Source organism: Protopterus annectens, chromosome 3.part1, assembly GCF_019279795.1.
Source record: "Protopterus annectens isolate FY-2018-M chromosome 3.part1, PAN1.0, whole genome shotgun sequence".
Classification (NCBI taxonomy): domain Eukaryota; kingdom Metazoa; phylum Chordata; order Ceratodontiformes; family Protopteridae; genus Protopterus; species Protopterus annectens.
Genome location: NC_056732.1, coordinates 247,514,040 through 247,535,326, shown reverse-complemented (window position 1 = coordinate 247,535,326; position 21,287 = coordinate 247,514,040). Strand labels below are relative to the sequence as shown.

Here is a 21,287-nt window from a genome sequence, read left to right as displayed (position 1 = left end):
TTGCAGCTGGTTACAGTTGCTGGGTCGAGAGGAAAAGACATAAGAGGCCTGCCACAGAATATAGAAGAGACAGAATATAGAAGTGAGGTGATGTAGGCATTGTGTAACATGCACCTTCATATTCTATGAAATTATGAACAAATGAATGGTAGGGAATAAAAGAAGAGATACAATGTACTAAGTAGACAAAAATAAGCCTTACGCTTTTAAAATCTGCCAGCTTATTACACTCCAAAAATAAAAACATTTTTGCAGTCACCTTTTTCTTCCTCATTTGTTTTCTATTAATGTATGTGTGCCTATGTCTTAAGTGTAATTTTATAAAGATATTTAAACTAAAACTTCTGTCTTGAGCTTCACAATTTCATGACCCCAGCTTTCCTTGCACTTATATATTCAGGTTCTGATGTGCAAACTGTGCCAGTACTAAGACCAGATCTTTCATTTTTTTATTGATTAAATTCATTTTTCATATGACATACAGCAATAAATGCTTGTGTATTGTGAAATGAGTGGCATGTTGACAGTTCAGCCTTTCATACATTGTTTCAGTCCATAGGTGATGGAATTGATTTCCTCAACAAGTGATAAAAGTTTCTAATGTAGTCACAGAGGCTTACAGAAAGGGAAACGAACAATTCAAATCTGTACAGATGTATTGGTACAAAAATGTGTATTGGCAAGATAATTGTGACTGTAGCTAAACCATCGCATGGCAGTAAGATCATTTTCGTATGTTTTCAAAATGGTATATGATATGTCATTTGAGAGAACAGGATATTGGACAGTGCAAGGGACATAACATTGTATTATTCATGCAGGCCACTTAGTAGTGATAAGCCAATGTATTAAATATATGCCTTGCAAAACATTGCATTGACTTTCTGTCAAAATGTGGTATAAATTGAGAGATAATAGATTTTGCAGCTACAGAATGTATTGGCATGTCTAAGTGAATTATATAATTTCAAAATGGAATTGCCCTTTGGGGATTATATCAATTTATGTTAGACCAAAATAAATGTCTTCAAATGTATGCTGACCTTGAGGCACTGTTAACCCCATAAAGAAATACTCTAAAAAATTCATCAAAACTGAGAGTTGTCTTCCAAAGTCTGAGTGCTGCATCTTACTAGGCAGGAAATCCTTAATGTGATAATACTTCAAGCATAACTGTTATCAACAAATGCATTTATGTCAACTAACTTAATGAAGAACATGCACAAGCAAGGCATGAGTAGAAAAATCAAATGTAAAGTTGATTCTTACTGAACACAGCAATCCAATACTTGCATACGTTTCCTACTAATTACGTTAGACATACCGTTTTCTCTCTGTCTTTTGCACAGGAAAGCAGTCAAGGCAACTCTCGTTCTTCTGCCTCTCCTGGGTATTACCTACATGCTGTTTTTTGTCAATCCAGGTGAAGATGACATCTCCCAAATAGTCTTCATCTATTTTAATTCCTTTTTGCAGTCATTTCAGGTATGGCATTTTTAATAAAATATTCACTTTGGCTTGTCTGAAATGCAATATTATATATCTGTATTAACAGAAGTATTTATAAATCACTGTAGAAGAGAGTGCTCAAGCAACTTGATGTATACGAGCTAAAACTGATAAAACAAACGGTCTCACTTAGCAAAGATCAGAGATGTCCTTTGTAGAGAATACCAAACAATACAACCAAGAACTCAAGTAAAACTACAGTTCACAATGCAGAATTAACAAGAAAAGAAGCGAACTGAGTAACGTAAAAGTTTAATAGAACAAACAAAGCTTTCAGGTCACAAACCCTTCAAAGTCACATATGGTGGTTTTCGGTTTACTATCAAATGACTGAAAATCAAAAGACTGAATCCCAAAAACACTGAAAATTCAAAATACTGAATACATTTTTACTGCAAGAGGCAAGCTCCCCTGCTAACTATATATACCAACTCCAAGATCACACAACAGTGGAGAAGGGGCAAATTCCATCATCCAGTATTTTGAATTTTCAGTCTTTTGATTTTTAATTCATTTGATAGTAAACTATAGTCTTCTTTTTCTGTTGCACAGACAAAAACATAATTCAAAAACAGACATATATTTTGCAGTTGCAGCTCAGTATGCTGGAATATGAAAAATACTGTGCATTGAGCTTTCCAGTACAGCATTCACTTCAATACTGCCTCCACGTGTTGCCCAGTGTACAGGGAAGGAGGGTACTGAGGGCACCCAACAACATGCGTAGAGTGGCATACTTGATGGATGGCACTGTAAGGGCTCAAACAAGGGGAGAGGTTACAGAAGGCATATACCCACATGGTACAAACTGCTGGTAGTGCTCAGAAAAGGAGGGCATTTTTGTATAAAAGAACTGGAGCATGTATTCAACTGATGGTGCACTCCAGACTAGCACTGTGTGCACACCACATTAGAGGGAACTGCAAGTGCTCTGATGACAGTTATAAACTATGGCTGTCTCCCAGCCAGCAGTGTGAGTGGACATGCTAACACTGTTCAGTTAAGTTGAGCCATACCTTTCAACCTCTTAGAGCAAGAAATCTGGACAGAGCCATAAATAAAAGTGGGACAAAGGCCCAAAATAGGGACACTTTTTAAATGTTGCTGTTACAAACTTTTGAAAGTTGTTAGAATTACAGGTTTGCATTAGACTGGATTTTCTGAAGGATATGAAGTCTGAAACTCAAATGTCTGTCATTATTTTTTAACTGCAATCTGTAAAGAAATACCACACTGTAGAACAAACCAGACCTCACACCAAAAGTTCTAGCCCAGATGAATTCACTCATTTAGTACACAGACTGATTTATTAAAATAAAAAATTAACTTCTGCTGTAAACGTTAACAGCAAAACGTCAAACTCTAATACCATTAAGAACAAGTAACACTTCTCTGGCACTTTGGCTTTCAGAAAAGTATTTTCAGAGTACATCTTTCTGCTAGTAATAATACACTTAAATGCATGCATTTAATCAATTAAATAATCATCCAATTAAGAATTCAGTAAAAAATCCAACTAAAAAGGTTAACTTTTAATACTCTTTTTTTAACCTTCTTATATTAAATACTTCCAAGAGAATTCCCCATTCAGACCTCTTGGAAACATTGTATCATATTTTAAAATAAATATTGCTTCCTTCCTTCTTAAGTGTTCCTTAATTTTTTCATCAGTACTAAACCTAGTATTCACTTGTTCCAAAACAGTTGCCTGTAACCCCTGTGGATCTCCATTATGGTGTTCCTTAAAGTGCATAGCTACAGGACTTTGAAATCTTTACTTCTTGATGGCCCTTATATGCTCTTACAGCAAAACTTCTCCTGCTTTCTCCAATATAAAATAATCTACAAGGACATTTTAAACTATATCTAATCTGTTCACTGTTGCAAGTGAAGCTGCCTCTTCTATACAATTTTTTTCCATTAATGCTTTCAAAACTATCAACTATGTGTTTGCATACTGTGCAATTGTCACATGGAAAAGTTTCATATCTCGCTATATTATTTTCTATATTTTTTGGTCTCATTTTCCATGTACTAACATGTCTTTAAAACTCCTGCCTCTTTTATATGAAAAACAAAGTTTGACATTTTTAGGCAGGATTTTTCTTTCTGTATATAAGACCAATAATACGTATTTTCTCTAAAATGTTAGAAAAATTAGTATACTTAGACACAAAATATAACTCACCTTCTTTTTCTTTAGTATTCATTTTCTGCATTATTATGTTCTGTGCTTTATTCACTTTTTATGTATTACTTTATTATACCCCAACCATATTTATGTGTCTCATAGCCCCTTTCTATGAACATAAATATTTAACACTAACCATTTCCCCATAAGGAATGGAAGAAATAGTACTGGGGGGGGGGGTGACAACTAGTTCCATGCAACATAAAGCTGGGTTGCCCCATTTTTCTAAATATTTTAGTTTTAAGTTTGCCATCATCTTGCTTTCTATTGGAATATCCAGATAATTTAATATGGACCAAAGATATGAGGCCAAAATCTGGACATTCTGTGAAAATCTGTACAGTTGAGAGGTGTGAGTTGAACCATGGTTCCATTTTTGATGTTTATCACACAGCAAGTTGTACAGTATCTTCTTAATTATTGAAATATGCTTCCTCCAGAAATTGTCAATGAAAGACGGTTAGTATTCTGTGGAGGCTGCATAACATGGCAGCCTTTGCATATCCTGATCTAAATACCACAGGACGCAGATGCACAGCAGTGATGCCCAAATATGAAAGTGGGAGCACACATACTAATTCAAATAGTAACAGAGGTTATCAAACCCAGAATTAAAGGAAGATGCTTTACAGTGCCTTGTAATCAGATAGGCTGTAGTACTGCTGTGGGGAACACATCTGTACACTATGATGCAAACTAGGGCACCACAGTGCAGCTTCCATTGGGATACTGTGGCTAGTATTCGTAGACATTTAGTGCATAGCACTGTGCAACATATTGTGAGTAGCAGACATATGCAGGCAAGAAAATAAGTAGCAAGGCTGCACTACAGTAACAATGGCATGACATGCAGCATATACAAATTACCACATGATATGAAAATGAGGTCTCTGATGCAAATAAGACACAACAAGTATGCAAAATATGACATCAGACATGCTGTAATGATTCACAGGTGTATAAAATAAGTGCTGTGTGCAGCAATATAGACTTATTCTGAACACCAATGATTCATGTAGTACAAGCAATTGCTAATCTTTCAGATTGTAGTGGCAATGAAATTGTGAGCAGTGGTCCTCAAAGATATCTTAGATGATGCAGTCACTGCTTTAATTGCCAGCATCTAACTGATGAGCAGATCATGTACATCTTCTTTATGGCTAGGGAGACCATATGAGAGCTTATTGAACTGAGGTGCCTACAAGTGGAATCAAGGGGAATGTGTGAATTGCCCATCTCAAGTGGACATGAACATATGTGTAATATTAACCATGTTAGATACAGAGACATTTTAGAAACTTACAGGGAAGACACTTGGAATATCTCAGGTGTCAGCCTTGTATGTTCTGCAACAGGCCCTTGACATCATACATTTGCATACAGAGAAGCTTATATGGGTGTTTTAAAGCATAGTCCACTTCCCTGAGGTCCTGTGTTGCTATCAAGGCCTCACCTGGTTTACTGGATGTGACATATATTAACTGGAAGGGCATTCACTCCCTCAACTAGCAGTTGATGTCTACTGCCTCGGGCACACATCTGTGATGTTTCTTTACCTCATCTAGTTCCTTCCCATAATTCAAGCAGAAGCAGGACAGTCTGACCCCGGATGATTCGATCCCAGATGATTTGACCCCAGTGCAATTGTATGCACTTTCATATTTAAATTTACATTTATTGTCTATGAGAATATTTATTGGACAGTTTGACCCGGGATGATTCGACCCCAGATGTTTTGACCCCAATTAAATTTAATAAATGCTTTTTATGTAATAAATAAATAATTAATCACACCAAAATTAAATAGACAGTGTCCCAATTAAATTTAATAAAAACATTTTAATATTTAATATTTTAATCAGGATTTTTACATAGCAAAATGGGAACCAGTAGGTAGCAGTAGCTTCATTTTTTATTTATTTATTTATTTTTTCATTTTTAATGACTACATTTCCTGCCTTACTTACTGAAGCATGGCCTCAAACTGAATGCCAAGAAATGTATCATTATCCCCTTTGGGAAAAATTGTCACCACTAATAATCATATTAATAACAATGTACAAAGCATGCAATCAATCGTGAGGGACTTGGGCACCTAGGTTGATAGCAACCTGACTTTTGACCACCATGTTGCCTCCGTTTTATGGAAGGCTTTCTACATAGCTGACTTCATAAGTAAGGGTATTTCATCCAGGATCAAGGAGGTCATAACATCCCTGTACTCCTCCCTTATCAGACCCATTATTAAGTACAATGTCCCCTTTGACATGTACCTTGACAAGTACATGTAGCAGTTGGAGAGATCACAGGGGTTCCTGACCAGGAAAATTCAGGGTCTCAAACACCTATTCTATACAAATAGGCTAAAAGCCCTGTCCCTCTACTCAGTTTCATACAAACTGCTCAGAGGTGACCTGTGTCTGGCATACAACACCGTCTCAGACTCAACCTTGATGGAGTTGCTGGATATCCATATGTCAGACTCCACTTGCGCAACCCACACGGAAGGTCTCAACTTGGTCTATGACATTAATAGAAGTTGTTGGTGAGATAGATTTGTGTCCAAATGACTCAACCATCTGTGGAATAGACTTCCTCTCCAGATCAAGCAGAGTACCTCATTAGCCCTCTTTAAGAGGAACCTGGACGACTGAATGGGAAACAGAAAATATACCCCTGGGATCCCACCTGTGTCCCTGCTGGACAGGGAAAACAGGTGCTGACTTTGTGTAAACCTGGGTGAAATTCTCTGGGCCATTAACCTAGTATGAACTAAGACTTTTTGCTGGGAATATATTCTCATTGTAAAATCAGTTCTAGTAGGTAGTTTTGCAGTATTTCATGATCACATTACATTTATTGCTTTGACTTGTGTTCATTATTTTAATCTTGTTCTGAGGAAAGCTCAAGTTGACAGTGATTTTTACTTTGATCTGTTCTGTGGTTCCTGGATCAACTTTTAATGGTTGTTGTATTTCAGTCACTCCTGCTTTGAATGATGGTAACTCTGTTGTTTCTTATGGAGATATTTATCATGCAAAATGTTCAGCACAATGGCAATGTACTATGCTCAGTACTGGTAGTTTGGCAGTGAATGCTGCAGATTTTTTTTTGTTGTACAAGTTGTTTTGGTTTTGTTTCATTTTATATAATTTGGTAATTATAGATTGGTATATTTTATTAATCTGTTAATGCTGGGGTCATATCTTCTGGGGTCAAAATGCCCGGGGTCAAAAAGTCCTGTACCCATTCAAGCATAGCACACATGTCCAATGTATTCACTGTTTGCATGGCAAGTTAGCATGCAAGCAGGGAGCAAGTCATATATTAAGGTGCCACTGTAGGTAGATTGTGTAAGTGAGAATAGTAGCAAAGGTACTGAATCCTACAATACTAACATCATATTTTTATAGCAGGGAAATACCTTTGGCCGCGTTAGCTGCTGTATATAAATATGTATGTGTGTGCGTGTGTGTGCGTGTGTGTGTGTGTGTTTTTAGTTATGCTGCTTCTGTATTACAGTAGTACTAAAAGCATTATCGGAGACATGATAGAATTTTTGATCACTGTTTGTGTGTGCATGCTGGATTGGATTCAGGTCAATCAGATGTTGTCATATAATAGTAGATAATGTCATATAATAGTAGATAATTTATAGTCCCTTTTCCAGCAGTTCTGATATCACCATAAAACCGCACCTTTCTAAATACAGAAAAACAGAACAAAATAAAGGTTACTACAGCACCTGTTAAAATGTTGATCCTTAATAGAAATGCAAACTCACAAAGAGATATCTAATAAAACTTTCTACAAGATAGTACTTACATACATAAACATTTTTGAGACCCAGTCCTTTAATTTACTTACTTGTTTTCTATAAAAGCTTAATTTATAGCCATGTTATTATATTGTTCTTTTAAGACAAATGTATAAACTGACCTTCAGTTCAATTTGCTGTCTGTTTGCAATCTAGATAATAAGAGTTATTTCTAGCTTCCTTTTGCAATTAGTTTTGCAAACATCTTGAATAATACATTTAAAATTATGTATGTTTTTTCACAAACCATACTTATGTAATTATCTCCCTTAACAGAAACTTAAATGTTGGTATGCTGCAGAATTTGTCAGTCATCTGTAGTCTTCCACTATATGCTGTCTCATCTCACATCTCAAAGCTGCACTAAAATTCTAGTTCATCTGTAACAGTCACAAGAAAGGATCTTTTACAAAAATTAGTGGTAGTAATTTAAAGAATAGAAAGTCTAATTCTAATTGTATATCAACATGTTGTATATATTGTACCTGGATGTAAATCATTCTTATTTTTGTATTTTGTATAATGTTGCTTACTAGTAACTTGAATCTGTTAGCAGTCATCATGTAATGTTATTTCATCAATGTATATGTAATATGTGGAGCTTTTCTCCCTGGGCCTCCACTGAAAATGGGCACTCCTAGGGCCAGTGGACTATCCCAGAAAACAACCGCAAATAAACAATAATAAATAAATAGCATGCTTACTTATGCATATAGGTAGCAATGTATTTATTGATTTTGTTATGTTTTCTTTTTTTTATTTCAAATAAATAAACATACCTGATAGCTACTGAGTATGGCTTTTCAAAGGATGGACCACTCTTCTGATCCAGCTTTATTCCCTTTTCCTTTCATCCCATTTCTTTCCCTCTTGCTTTGATTTCTCAAAATTAATTTCTACCTTGCTCTATCTCCTTCCACCTCATAAAGTCCTTTTTGTACATCAAGGTTTCCTGAAGTCTGTTTTCTTATTCCTTATCTTTTAATGAAGATCTATCTCTGCCCAAAATGCTCACAGTCCTTTTCTGTCATGACAGTGCTTTTCCCACTGTTCCATCACTTTTCCCAGCTGCTGCAGCACTGATGACTTTTTTCTTGCTGTTTAATGGCATTCACATGACTTGACACATGTTAAAGGTTACTACTGCATATTTTCCTGTCTCTGTCTTATACTTCCTCCATGCTTATTGCTCTGTCATTATTCTCTGAGGTGGACTGCTCCATCAATATCTGCTACTCTTCTTTTATGCATTTACCCCTTTTAACTCTTCCTTCTGACATCTTTCAGTAAACTGTAAAGATGTAGCACTCATTGTCCCAAAAAACAACCGCCATTTTGCTTTTGCCCCATAACTTTTGCATAAGTATAAATCACCAGTGGCAGTGTAGCACTCACCCCTTCTACATAGCTGTCAAGAAGACAGGATAAAACCCTCTCAAACTGCTTTCCTTTCCAGAGTCCCACATTGTGGTTGCTGTTTGCTTTTGTCTCATGCAGGCTTTTGTGGTATAGCCTTGTAAAATGTAAGTGTACACAAGCAATCGTAAAATGTTTTCTAATTATCCTTTGCCTCACTAGTCATTTCTTATGTCTGTAGCTGTATAACTTCACTATCAGTTTCCTCAGATTGCTTCTTATTGATTGCTTCTCCACTCTGTGTACATGAACCCTCAGCAGTCCTAATACTATTTACTATTATTTCTCTAATCCAGCATTCCATCAAAGCAGTGGGAGTCTGACACATTGACCTTTCCACCAGTCCAATAACCTGAATAATTTCTATTTGATTTCTGCTTTCTAAAGCGTCATGCTTTGTAACTATAGTCTTGGTGTTTTGTTTTTATCTGCTTACACTCAGTTTCTAGTTTTACTGTATACTGTTATATTCTTTTGACCTCCACTCCCATTAAAAACACTGCTTCCTGTTAAATGGCTTCCTCCCTCTTCATCTGTCCCAACTCTCTTCACAGGGTTATCATTTTCATACATTCATACATTCATAGATAAGTACTAGGCTAGCTGCGCAGACATTTTAAGTCTTGCCAATTTCCCTTTCAAAGGTGAGAATCAAACCTTGTAACTTGTGTATGTGAGGTAAATACATTAACCATTATGACTACTCCCAGCACCCTATTGCAACTTTTGGAGGTGCTTTTACTAACATCTTGTCACACTTTTCATTACTGTGTAGCAACTTTGAAACTACCTGTTTTCCCAAATAGATGTGGCTAACAGTGGAGTTTTATCCTTAGGTGCCCATCTTTCCATATGGCTTAGTGGTGCCTCCCAAATGCAAGTTATATCATAACACTTCAGTGCAGCAACTAAAAATATGATTTTTTTAACTATTGATAAAACTACTTTCAAGTTTCAGGCCCATACATTACAAAAGATCTATTTTACAGTCTATTGCTTTATGAGTGCCATAACAATGTCTGCAATATAACAATTAAATAAACATTTTTGTTTGTTTTTTTAACAGGGCTTCTTTGTATCTGTGTTTTACTGCTTTCTAAATGGAGAGGTAAGTAAATGACCTTGTATTAAATTATACCCTTTTTGTAATCATATGATTAAGATAACCTCACAGTTTACTAAGTGAATGTCAAGTATATGCTAAGTGTATGCAGCTCTGACAATTTGCTGAGTGATTTATGTAAGTTAAATAATGTTTTAAGATATTTCATAAATATTGCTACTCACTGCTAGAATATTTATTAAAATGATAGACATTACCAATCAATCCCTTGCTGGATTGCTTGCCCTACCTTCACTTGAGGCAGAGTAATGCACAAACTTTCTAGTGAATGCTGTCATTCACTTCATATAGTGTACAATACATAACATGCATTTCCTCTAGGTCAGTGGCTTTACTGAATGAAGTCTGGCACCAGAACAACCCAGGTAATCCACTCACACCATAGCTATTTTGTAGTTTTACAGAACAGTTAACAAATACAATTGATTGAGCTAAAATACAGATTCTCAAAAGTTGCGAGTCTGTCCATAATATCAGAAAATAATTGTGAGCTGCACATACAGACAAACTCATATGTTGTGCTCTAAAGTAACTGATCAGTCCCTCTTCTATGACCTGCAGACATGATATAATCAAGACTTGGCTTACTACAGTGACATTTTTATCACCGATTTATTGTCAAATACATATAAGCATTGACTATTATCCATTTTTGTTCAGGATTTTTTCATACATAATTAATGCTGCATAGCTAATTTTAAACTACTGATTTATTTTGATACTTGCTTGGATATTGCCTAAGGCAAAGCAGGGCCCCGTCAGGATTGCTGGCCTCAACATTTGAGAAAAGCTGAAACAGAAGTTCATTCAAGCAGTCCTAACTTCACTGTATAAACAGCATATGCCAGATTAATAATGAAAACAGTCTAATACAGCTGAATCAGACAGCAGTGCTATAACAAGGACATACAGCTGAATGCTTATTAGTGTGTACAGCTAGGCATCTTAGGGTCCCCTTGATTGCTTATCTTGTATGCTCCTATGTTCATGTCAAAGAAAACCATCTTAATATATATACATGGACAGAAAACATGGTGCAGTAGTAGAATACAAACCCGACTAAAGCCTTTGCATTTTTAATCATATAGAACGATAAATGAAGTTAGATTCACTTTAGTGTTAAACAGATGTGATCTTTATTGACAGACAAATACACACACATGCAGATACAGGGAGAGGCACATACACATACACACACATATACACACGATATAAGTTTGTATACACTCATAGGTAGGATACATAATGGACTTAACAACTGATGACTCAGTTACCTTGAGAAGCTGCCAGCCATAGATTTCTAGAAGATTGAACTGATGAATTCACATTACATTTCATTATTATTTAAACTATGTTTATGCAGACACTAAATTCCCACATCTTATAACAATTCCTAGATATTTTGTTGATAATCTGCATTGTTAAAATAATCACTGGTTTTACTTAATATAATATTATGTACTAAGAAATTGTACTATAGCAGTTATTACTGTAATATTTTTTAAGTTCATCTAATTTTGTTTTATCTCAAGTATTTCTAATTTCCCACTAAAGTAATCCAATCATGCACCTGTCTCTTTAAGTGAAAATACCTTTCAAATATTGAATAGTCAGTGACTTTAAAGACTGAAGGTGACTGCGGTAGTGCAGCGGTTAGCATTGCCACCTTGCAGCAAGAGGTTCTCTGGTTCGATCCTTAGCTGGGGTGCCTTCTGTGAGGAGTCTGCACGTCCTCCCTGTAGTTGCGTTCTTCCCACATCCCAAAGACATGCTGTAGGTGGATTGGACACTCTAAATTGGCCCTAGGCATACGTGTGTGCATGTGTGTGCATTCTGTGGAAGGTTGGGTGTGAGTGTGTGCATTCTGTGGAAGGTTGGGTGCCGGGCTAGCAACTTGACATTGTAAAACTCCAGTGCCAATCATGAGCAGACAGGTAATATGCTGTGGTGACTCCTAACCAAGAGAAGTCAGAAGAAGTGATTTTAAAGACTGACAGCCTTCAGTTTAATAACCAAGACAATAGGAATCACCCTGTCAATATCACCAACACCAAAGCTGGGAATAGAGTGAAGAATGTAAAGAAAGAATTAGAAAAGGCAGAAATTACAGTAATTCATTTTATATACTTGCTTGGTCTACTTTCACCTGTTGACTGTAAATAAGTATAGTCAAAGACTATGAAAATAGAGTGTAGTCAAACAATACAAAGAGGTGAGCCAACTATGCTAAAAGTCACACAGACAACAAAAACAGCCACCAAATTCTTTTTAGCTCTGCCGTATTTGACTTTCACTTTCTTGCAAATTTGATTTGTAGAGAAGGGAGGCAGTTTGCAGAGCTTTAGATATAGGCAGGAAGAAAGTTAGGATATAATTTATCACAGTTCATTTTTCTGAATTATTGTGTTTCAAGTGCACTGCTTGTTGAATGCAAGATGTGAAGAATTGTGTAACCTTAGATGTTGAATTCTGTATAGCCATGGTTGAAAGTTGTTAACGGTGAATGTGTAAAATTGAATGCGACTGTGTGTGTGTGTGTGTGTGTGTGTGTGTGTGTGTGTGTGTGTGTGTGTGTGTGTGTGTGTGTGTGTTTATTTTATTGTGTGCACATGTGTATGAGAATGAATGGGGTTGGTGACTGGGACAAGACAATATGTGATTACTGCAGCAAAGTGATTATCACCACTGGAAGTAATCATCATATAATTAAAAAAATGCATATCAGCCAGTAAACAGGTCTTTCCTTAATGTCGCTAACGTGTCTCTGAAGTTTTTTTTTTTTTTTTTTTGCAGTTACATTAACTGTCCCTTTTTGCTACAGTAGTTAATGCTTATGGCTGGGTTCTTTCTAAATCCAGCCCAATGCAGTCATCTAACATTTCTTCAGCTTCTATTCCATTCTCATTATTGATGTGTTAATCCACCAGACTATTATTTGGCACTAAACTGAATGACTTTCCAGAGTCAAAACACCCCAAATATATTAGTTTCTACTACCCAGTAGTCTTCACTCCCACTTCGTTCATAAAACTAAAACATGCTATCTACACAATGCTACTTTTATGAACTCTTGCTACCTGTGATCCTTGAATGAAACTTAAATAAGAAATTCATATATCTCTGCCCCTAAAACGAATTGCAGATTTTTTCAAGCCAAAAAGGGAAACAGAAAATATTTTGTTACCTCTGTATGTAGCCAAAACCTTCTTTATCTTCATGAGGGAGGCTTGGCTACAGATTACTAAAGCTTGTTTCCAGTCAATTGCCAGTACAACTCCATTCATGAAAAATATTAATATTTTGTAAAACACTTGGTGACAGTCATCTAAAACACTCATTTGAGTAATAAATCTTGTCAAGTATTAAGTACATCAGAGGTTTGTTTGCATATTTGTAGCCTATTCATCCATCTGAATTATAGGATCATCAATAAGAAAAGCTCCTCCTTCCCAAGTATTTCCTTATTATCCTCTTTCATTATTAATACACAGGCTATGAATTTGTCCAAAGAAATGACATGCTGTTCCCCCTTATTACAATGTGTTCTGTTATTTAATAAATATGAGCTACTGTTATTTTTTTTCCATTTCCCTCTGTGCATAAAGAAAAATTAACTCTCCATATTTCTCCTATCAATATGATGTTGGCTAAGTCTTTCATTCTACATATTATTTTCAATTTGCAAGTCTTCTATGGATATCATATTGCACCTTATTTATGCATTCATTCATTCATTCATACCTTCAGTCATTACTTCATTAAATGGGGCAGAGCTCTGACCCATGTGGGACATTATGAGACTCAGCACCTCCTGCCATTTCCGAGCAGCCTGTTCAGCTACATGGCTTTTCTTACCATTCCTGTTAGCCACACAGGACAACTTCTGACATGAAGACAATTCTTACTTTGAGTATATCCTCTGTAATATATTCTAACCTTAAACCATAAATACTTGCGCGCGCACACACACACACACACACACACACACACACACACACACACACACACACACACACACACACACACACACACACACACCTATTCTTCCTAACCCCTAACTAACTGTCTATACTGTGTCCACCCAGGTCTCACACACACACACACACACACACACACACACACACACACACACACACACACACACACACACACACACACACACACACCTAATATAACTATCCCCTAACTGTCCTGACTGTGACCAGCCAGGTAGACACACACTCACACACTTGTTTAGCCCTTTCTGAATCCCCTTGATTGTCTGACAGGAATCTTGTGTTAGTGGTGAAAGGGAGGTTAGCCTCTGTATTACTTCATTTACTAAATGTGCCTTTTCCTGATCTTCATCCTAGTATGTCATTCATTTTACTTCCAATAAGTCTTGCAGCCTTCTTTCCTTCTTTTAGTACTATAGTTCCTTGCAATATGATTATAAAATAATGCCACAGTTTATTTGATGTTTTAAAATCAAATAGTTTAAATTTTCTTAAAAGAAAAAAAAATAAGGTCCAAAACCATGGATTTATGTAATATTTTATGTCATTGTTGAAAAACAACTGAATATATCAAGTTCCTAGCATTTTTGTTTAAACAAATCCTTCAGCGGAATAATTTGAAAAAAAGAAGTATATCAGCATTCATCTCCAGTGAAATAAATAATTGTTTATAACAAATTGGTAGTTGGCTGAATATTTAAAGGGGTAAGTCTTTGGAACTTCCAGTTTAAATACATTAAAATTTGGTGCCTAGAAAATATGACTTCAGAGCTGAGATATTTGGTTTTACAACATAAATTAAAAATTGTTAAAGTACATAGCTTAATCATTATAATTTACAAACATAAATAAATAATTAACCTTACATAGTAATAATATATGGAGACTTTGTTTTTTTGTTTTGAGCATTACTCATTTCAACAGGTCTGTCTCATAGGATGGCAGAAAAGATAAAACATATAAACTGCTAGATTGCTTCATTATGTACTCGTAGGTTTGATTCTTCCAGTCTCCATTTGTCTGATTGACAATCTTCAGCATGTCATTTAAACAGGCAAGTTCTCTCGGGTCTTCCTTGAAAAAATCCTATTATGCCTAATGGGCATACATCATTGAAAAAACAGTTGCTGAAAGACAAAACTGATTCCCAGTACAGAGATTTTGCCAGAAGAATTTGTGGAAGGCTGTGTGGTTAGTTTGCACTGACAAGACCCAGTTCTGATGAAAGAAGCTCATGCTAGACAATAGGCATGATCAGCAGACATTCTATAAATGAGAATCAGTTATTAGACTCGTATCTGGGTACTCTGAAATACTTAACTGAATATGGTAATTAGGTTGAAGAGGAGCATCATTGGCATTATTGGTGGCTCTTAGAAAATGTTATTTACAACTGTTCGCTACACGATCCTAGCTCCCATCAGTTCCAACATTTTTCCAACAATGAGTTTCTTTTTTCATTTCACTGTCTCACTGAATGCTCAGTACATGACTGGTCTGTACTAAAATATTTTATTTAGTTATTTATTTGACTTTTCTTTGCCAGAAAAGTCCAGCTGGGCCAGAAAGTGCCCATTTTCAGCAGAGGCCAGGAGAAAAGCTCCACAATCATAATCTTTCAAAAATCAAGTACAGATATTTTAAATCACAAAGTATCATGATACATTACAAAGCATAAGAGTGAGAAAATGTTATAATGAGAAAAACATCGAACATATGTTTCATAATAGTGTGCAATGAAAAATAATAACATGAGGTGGAGAAAATGTATGAGGAAAAACTCAATAGTCATATTATTTGTTAGATAGATTAGTATGGGATAAATGACACCTGAGACAAATCTAATAAGATATTTAAAGAGACATCAGAGATTAGAGAATTAGAGACAGTGAGGGGACATTGAGTGCTGTCTTAGCATGAGAGAGGGTGTTCATAGTATGGTTATAGAAGGGAGTAAGGATGGAGGAAAGGAGATCATAAGAAGAGTGCAGGCAGGGTGTCTTCAGGTAGCTTAGGTGAGTAGGGGGAAAGAGAAAGAGGTAGAGGAAAGTCTGCAGAGATGAAGTGGATAATGTGAGGCAGTGGATGAGTAGTCTTCTTCTTCATTTGGCTGCTCCCGTTAGGGTTTGCCACAGCAGATCAACTGTTTCCATTTCTTCCTGTCCTCTGCATCTTGCTCTGTCACACCAACCACCTGCATGTCCACTCTCACCACATCCATAAACCTTATCTTAGGCCTTCCTCTTTTCCTGTTACCTGGAAGCTTCATCCTTAGCATCTTTTTCCCAATATACTCTGCATCCCTCCTCAGCACATGTCCAAACTATCATAATCTTGCCTCTCTGGCTTTGTCTCCAAACCTTCCAACCTGGGCTGACCCTGTAATATACTTATTCCTAATCCTGTCCGTCCTCGTCACACCCAATGCAAATTGTAACATCTTCAACTCTGCCACGTCAAACTCTGACTCCTGCCTTTTTGTCAATGCCACTGTCTCCAACCCATATAACATAGCTGGTCTCACTACCCTCTTGTAGACCTTCCCTTTCACTTTTACTGGTACTTGTCTGTTACAAATCACTCCTGACACTCTTCTCCACCCACTCCATCCTGCCTGTACTCTCTTCTTCACCTCTCTTCCACACTCATAATTACTCTGAATTGTTGATCCCAAGTACTTAAACTCATCCACCTTCACCACCTCTACTCCCTGTATCCTCACCATTCCTCTATCCTCCCTCTCATTCACACAGATATATTCTGTCTTAGTCCTGCTGACCTTCATTCCTCTTCTCTCTGGAGCATATCTCCACCTCTCCAGGGTCTCCTCTACCTGTTCCCTACTCTCACTACAGATCACAATGTCATCTGCAAACATCATAGTCCACGGGGACTCCTGTCTGATCTTGTTTGTCAACCTGTCCATCACCATTGCAAATAAGAAAGGGCTCAGAGCTGATCCTTGATGTAATCCCACCTCCACCTTAAATGCATCTGTCACTCCCACCACAGACCTCACCACTGTCACACTACCCTCGTACATATCCTGTACCACTCTTACATACTTCTCTGACACTTCCGACATCCTCATACAATACCACAACTCCTCCCTAGGCACCCTGTCATATGCTTTCTCTAAATCCACAAAGACACAATGCAACTCCTTCTGACCTTCTCTGTATTTCTCCATCAACACTCTCAGAGCAAACATCACATCTGTAGTGCTCTTTCCTGGCAGGAATCCATACTGCTGATCACTAATCATCACCTCCCTTCTTAACCTAGCTTCCACTACTCTTTCCCATAACTTCATGCTGTGACTGATCAGTTTAATCCCTCTGTAATTACTACAGCTCTGCACATCACCCCTTTTCTTAAAAATCGGTACCAAAACACTTTTTCTCCATTCCTCAGATATCCTCTCACTTTCAAAAATTTCATTAAACAATCTAGTTAAAAACTCCACTGCCATTTCACCTAAACATCTCCATGCTTCCACAGGTATGTCATCTGGACCAACAGCCTTTCCGTTCTTCATCCTCTTCATAGCTATCCTTACTTCCTCCTTGCTAATCCACTGCACTTCATTATTCACTATCCGCATATCATCCAACCTTCTCTCCCTCTCATTCTCTTCATTCATCAACCCCTCAAAGTCCTCTTTCTATCTGCTCAACACACTCTCCTCGCTTGTGAGCACATTTCCTTCATTATCCTTTATCACCCTTACCTGCTGCACATCTTTACTAGCTTGGTCCCTCTGTCTAGCCAATTGGTATAGGTCCTTTTCTCCCTCCTTAGTGTCCAACCTTTTATACAACTCTTCATACACCTTATCCTTAGCCTTCACCACCTCTCTCTTTGCCATGCACCTCATCTCCTTATACTCTTGTCTACTTTCTTCATCTCTTTGACAATCCCACTTCTTCTTCGCCAACCTCTTTCTCTGTATATTCTCCTGTACTTCTTCATTCCACCACCAGGTCTCCTTTCCTCCTTCCTCTTTCCAGATGTCACACCAAACACCTTTCTAGCCATCTCTCTTACTAGCTCTGCTGTAGTTACCCAGCTATTCGGTAACTCTTAACTGCCACCCAGTGCCTGTCTTAACTCTTCCCTGAATATCACCTCACAATTACCCTTTTTCAATTTCCACCATTTGATCCTTGGTGCTGCCCGCACACTCATCCTCCTCTTCGTGATCACCAATGTTATCCTACAAACCACCATCATATGCTGCCTAACTACACTTTCCTCTGCCACCACTTTACTGTCTCCAATCTCCTTCAGACTGGCCCTTCTACATAAGATATAATCCACCTGTGTGCATCTTCCTCCACTCTTGTATGTCACCCTGTGCTCCTCCCTCTTGTTAAAATATGTATTCATCACAGCCATGTCCATCCTTTTCACAAAATCCACTACCATCTGACCTTCTGCATTCCTTTGCATAACACCATACCTACCCATCACTTCCTCAACCCCTCTGTTCCCTTCACCAACATGTCCATTGAAATCTGCTCCAATCACTAGTCTATCACCCTTGTGTACAGTCATCACCACTTCATCCAACTCACTCCAAAATTTTTCTTTCTCATCCATCGCACACCCAACTTGTGGAGCATATGCACTAACAACATTCATCATTACACAATCAATTTCCAGCTTCATAAACATCACTCTATCCGACACTCTTTTCACCCCAAAACACTCTTAGCATACTATTCCATCAGGATAATGCCTACGCCATTTCTCCTCCCATCCACACCATGATAAAACAATTTGAAACCGCCTCTGATACACCTAGCCTTTCTCCCCTTCCATCTGGTCTCTTGCACACACAATATACCAACCTTCCTTCAGTCCATCATATCAGCTAGCTCTCTCCCTATACCAGTCATACTGCCAACATTCAAAGTTCTGACCCTCACTATCACAGTCCTAGCCTTTACCTGCCTTCGGACATGCCTTCCTCCTCTTCTCCTCCTTCGGCCAACAGTAGCCCAATTTCCACCAGCATCCTGTTGGCCAACAGTACTGGTGGCGGTCGTTGTTAACCCATTCCTCGACCAATCCAGTATGTATTTCTGTACTGTTGTCTGCATGTATGATTTGGCAAAGTTTTACGCCGGATGCCCTTCCTGACAGAACCCTCCCCATTTATCTGGGCTTGGGACTGGCACAAAGAAATGCACTGGCTTGTGCATCCCCAGTGGCTTTACAAAAATGAATGTAGATACTTTTTTCAGATAATGGAAGTGGAGCTCATGTGTACATTCTTTGTAACTGTTTATTGCCTTGTTACTGAATAACCACAGATACAAATGGATATGGATTTTCCTTCAGTTTGATGTAAGAAAGTTTACCTTATCTTCACAGATATGTATGTTCTCAGCTATTAAGATGCTTTCTCATGCCTATTAATTATGTTGCTACTTCACAGTGATTTGTACAGTTTAAATATCTATTTTGTTCTATTTCAAAAACAAACAAAATATGAATAGATAGATAAATACATAACTTAATAAATAACTAAATAAATTAAATAGAAAACTTTATTCATAGTTTCATAGATTTATATATGTCAGTGGTATTCCAGCCATTGTAGTCTTATCCAGTAGTATCAGATAGGAAGAAACATTGAAGTTATGTCATCACAGTTTACCTAAAAGAGACAGAAAGCATGTAATAATCTTCCCTATTACATATTTCTGTTTAATTCTGGCTGCACACTGTTCTTAATTTTTCCTCGCTTTCTACTAAACCCTAAAGGAGAAAGTTTGGATTGATTTGTAGTGTATCAAGAAGAACTTCTAAAAATGATTGCATTGCAAGAAATTTATTTATGAAAGTTGCAGACATTACGTTTTATGTACAAGCTTTTTTTTTAACTTCAGCTAAGTTTCTCAAGTACTTAACATTATTTTCTACTAAACCCTTGCTCTACACTATAGTGTAATCATGCATCTAATGTAATTTTTGATTTCTAAACAGGTTCGCTCTGCAGCAAGAAAACGATGGCATCGCTGGCAAGATAACCATTCCTTAAGGGTGCGTGTGGCTAGAGCTATGTCAATACCAACTTCTCCAACAAGAATCAGCTTTCACAGTATAAAACAGACAACGGCTGTGTAAATCTGGTGATATCTGCTGCCTTTCTGAACTCTTTTTGCACTGTGCTCCCTCGTTAAGGTGACCTGCATTTGTAAACAACTGTGTATGTTTTATAAAGAGACTGTCACCACTAAAGAGATAAGGCTGGAGCATTTGTACAAAGTATATCTGTTTCTATACAGCATTAGCTGTTAAAAACAAACAAAGCATTGATGCAGGAATATTAAATGGGATTTTGTCAGCAAATCTTCAACTCCATTCTTTATTAAGACTGGGTATATACTGGCACACACAACATTGTTACTACTTGTTTAAAAAATATAGATCTTAAAAGTAAGCACTCCAGGAGAATTCAAATACTGTACAATATAAAGCCCCTTTGCAAAAGTGCATTGTACAATAAAACATGTTTAAATGTTTTTTCTGAACACTTTTAATGTATGAATTATTAAAAGAGTAATAATGTATATGCAGATTTTTGTGTGTGTTATTTGTAATTAGAGCATAATGGGGTGTATCTGACAGCAATCTCATGTTGTATAAACTTGTTTTTTATTCACTGTATTTGCATATAAAGATGCTTATGTATGGTAATGCTATACATTTGCACATTGTCAAGAACTAATATCTGTTTATTCTGGCAGATGCAATTTTCATTCCAAATATTGGAAAATACAGTTCATTTATACAATGCAACTTAATTCAGACACATGCAGACACACACACACACACACACACACACACACACACACACACACACACACGTGCGCGCGCGCACACACACAAAGAAGACAAGCACTATTTAGTTACACACACAAAGAATACAAGCACTGTTTAGTTTTTAAAACTTGCTTTCAACAAGTAAAGTGCACGATTTACTTGTTAATAAACTCTGCATGCTTTTAATACAGTTGCTTACAATTGCAGAATTGATGTTTTGCAGACTCACTATGTGGAAGTGTAATATAAAAGTACACTCATTAATAGACTGCATAATTGCTAAGGTAAATTACTTTCAAAAATGTATGTCAGAATTTAAACAATGCCTGTGACTATGATGCTGCAAAGTCCATGAACTCAAAATGTGAAGCAGTGCTGAGATTAAAAAGAAAAAAATCAGTT

The 21,287-nt window shown here is 37.0% G+C and overlaps 1 protein-coding gene across 4 annotated transcripts in view; it reads left to right on the top strand.

Annotated features, from left to right (window-relative positions):
* The window catches only part of LOC122798078 (corticotropin-releasing factor receptor 2), a 1,424,487-nt gene extending 1,403,855 nt beyond the window's left edge, over window positions 1–20,632 (top strand). For all 4 annotated transcript variants that reach the window (XM_044066741.1, XM_044066740.1, XM_044066742.1 and 1 more), the window contains 3 exons: window positions 1,350–1,485; window positions 10,000–10,041; window positions 20,046–20,632. In XM_044066741.1, coding sequence (XP_043922676.1) covers window positions 1,350–1,485; window positions 10,000–10,041; window positions 20,046–20,186 — 319 coding nt within the window. In that variant the 3' untranslated portion in view covers window positions 20,187–20,632. The remainder of the gene's footprint in view (window positions 1–1,349; window positions 1,486–9,999; window positions 10,042–20,045) is intronic.
* Window positions 20,633–21,287: the final 655 nt, after the last annotated feature.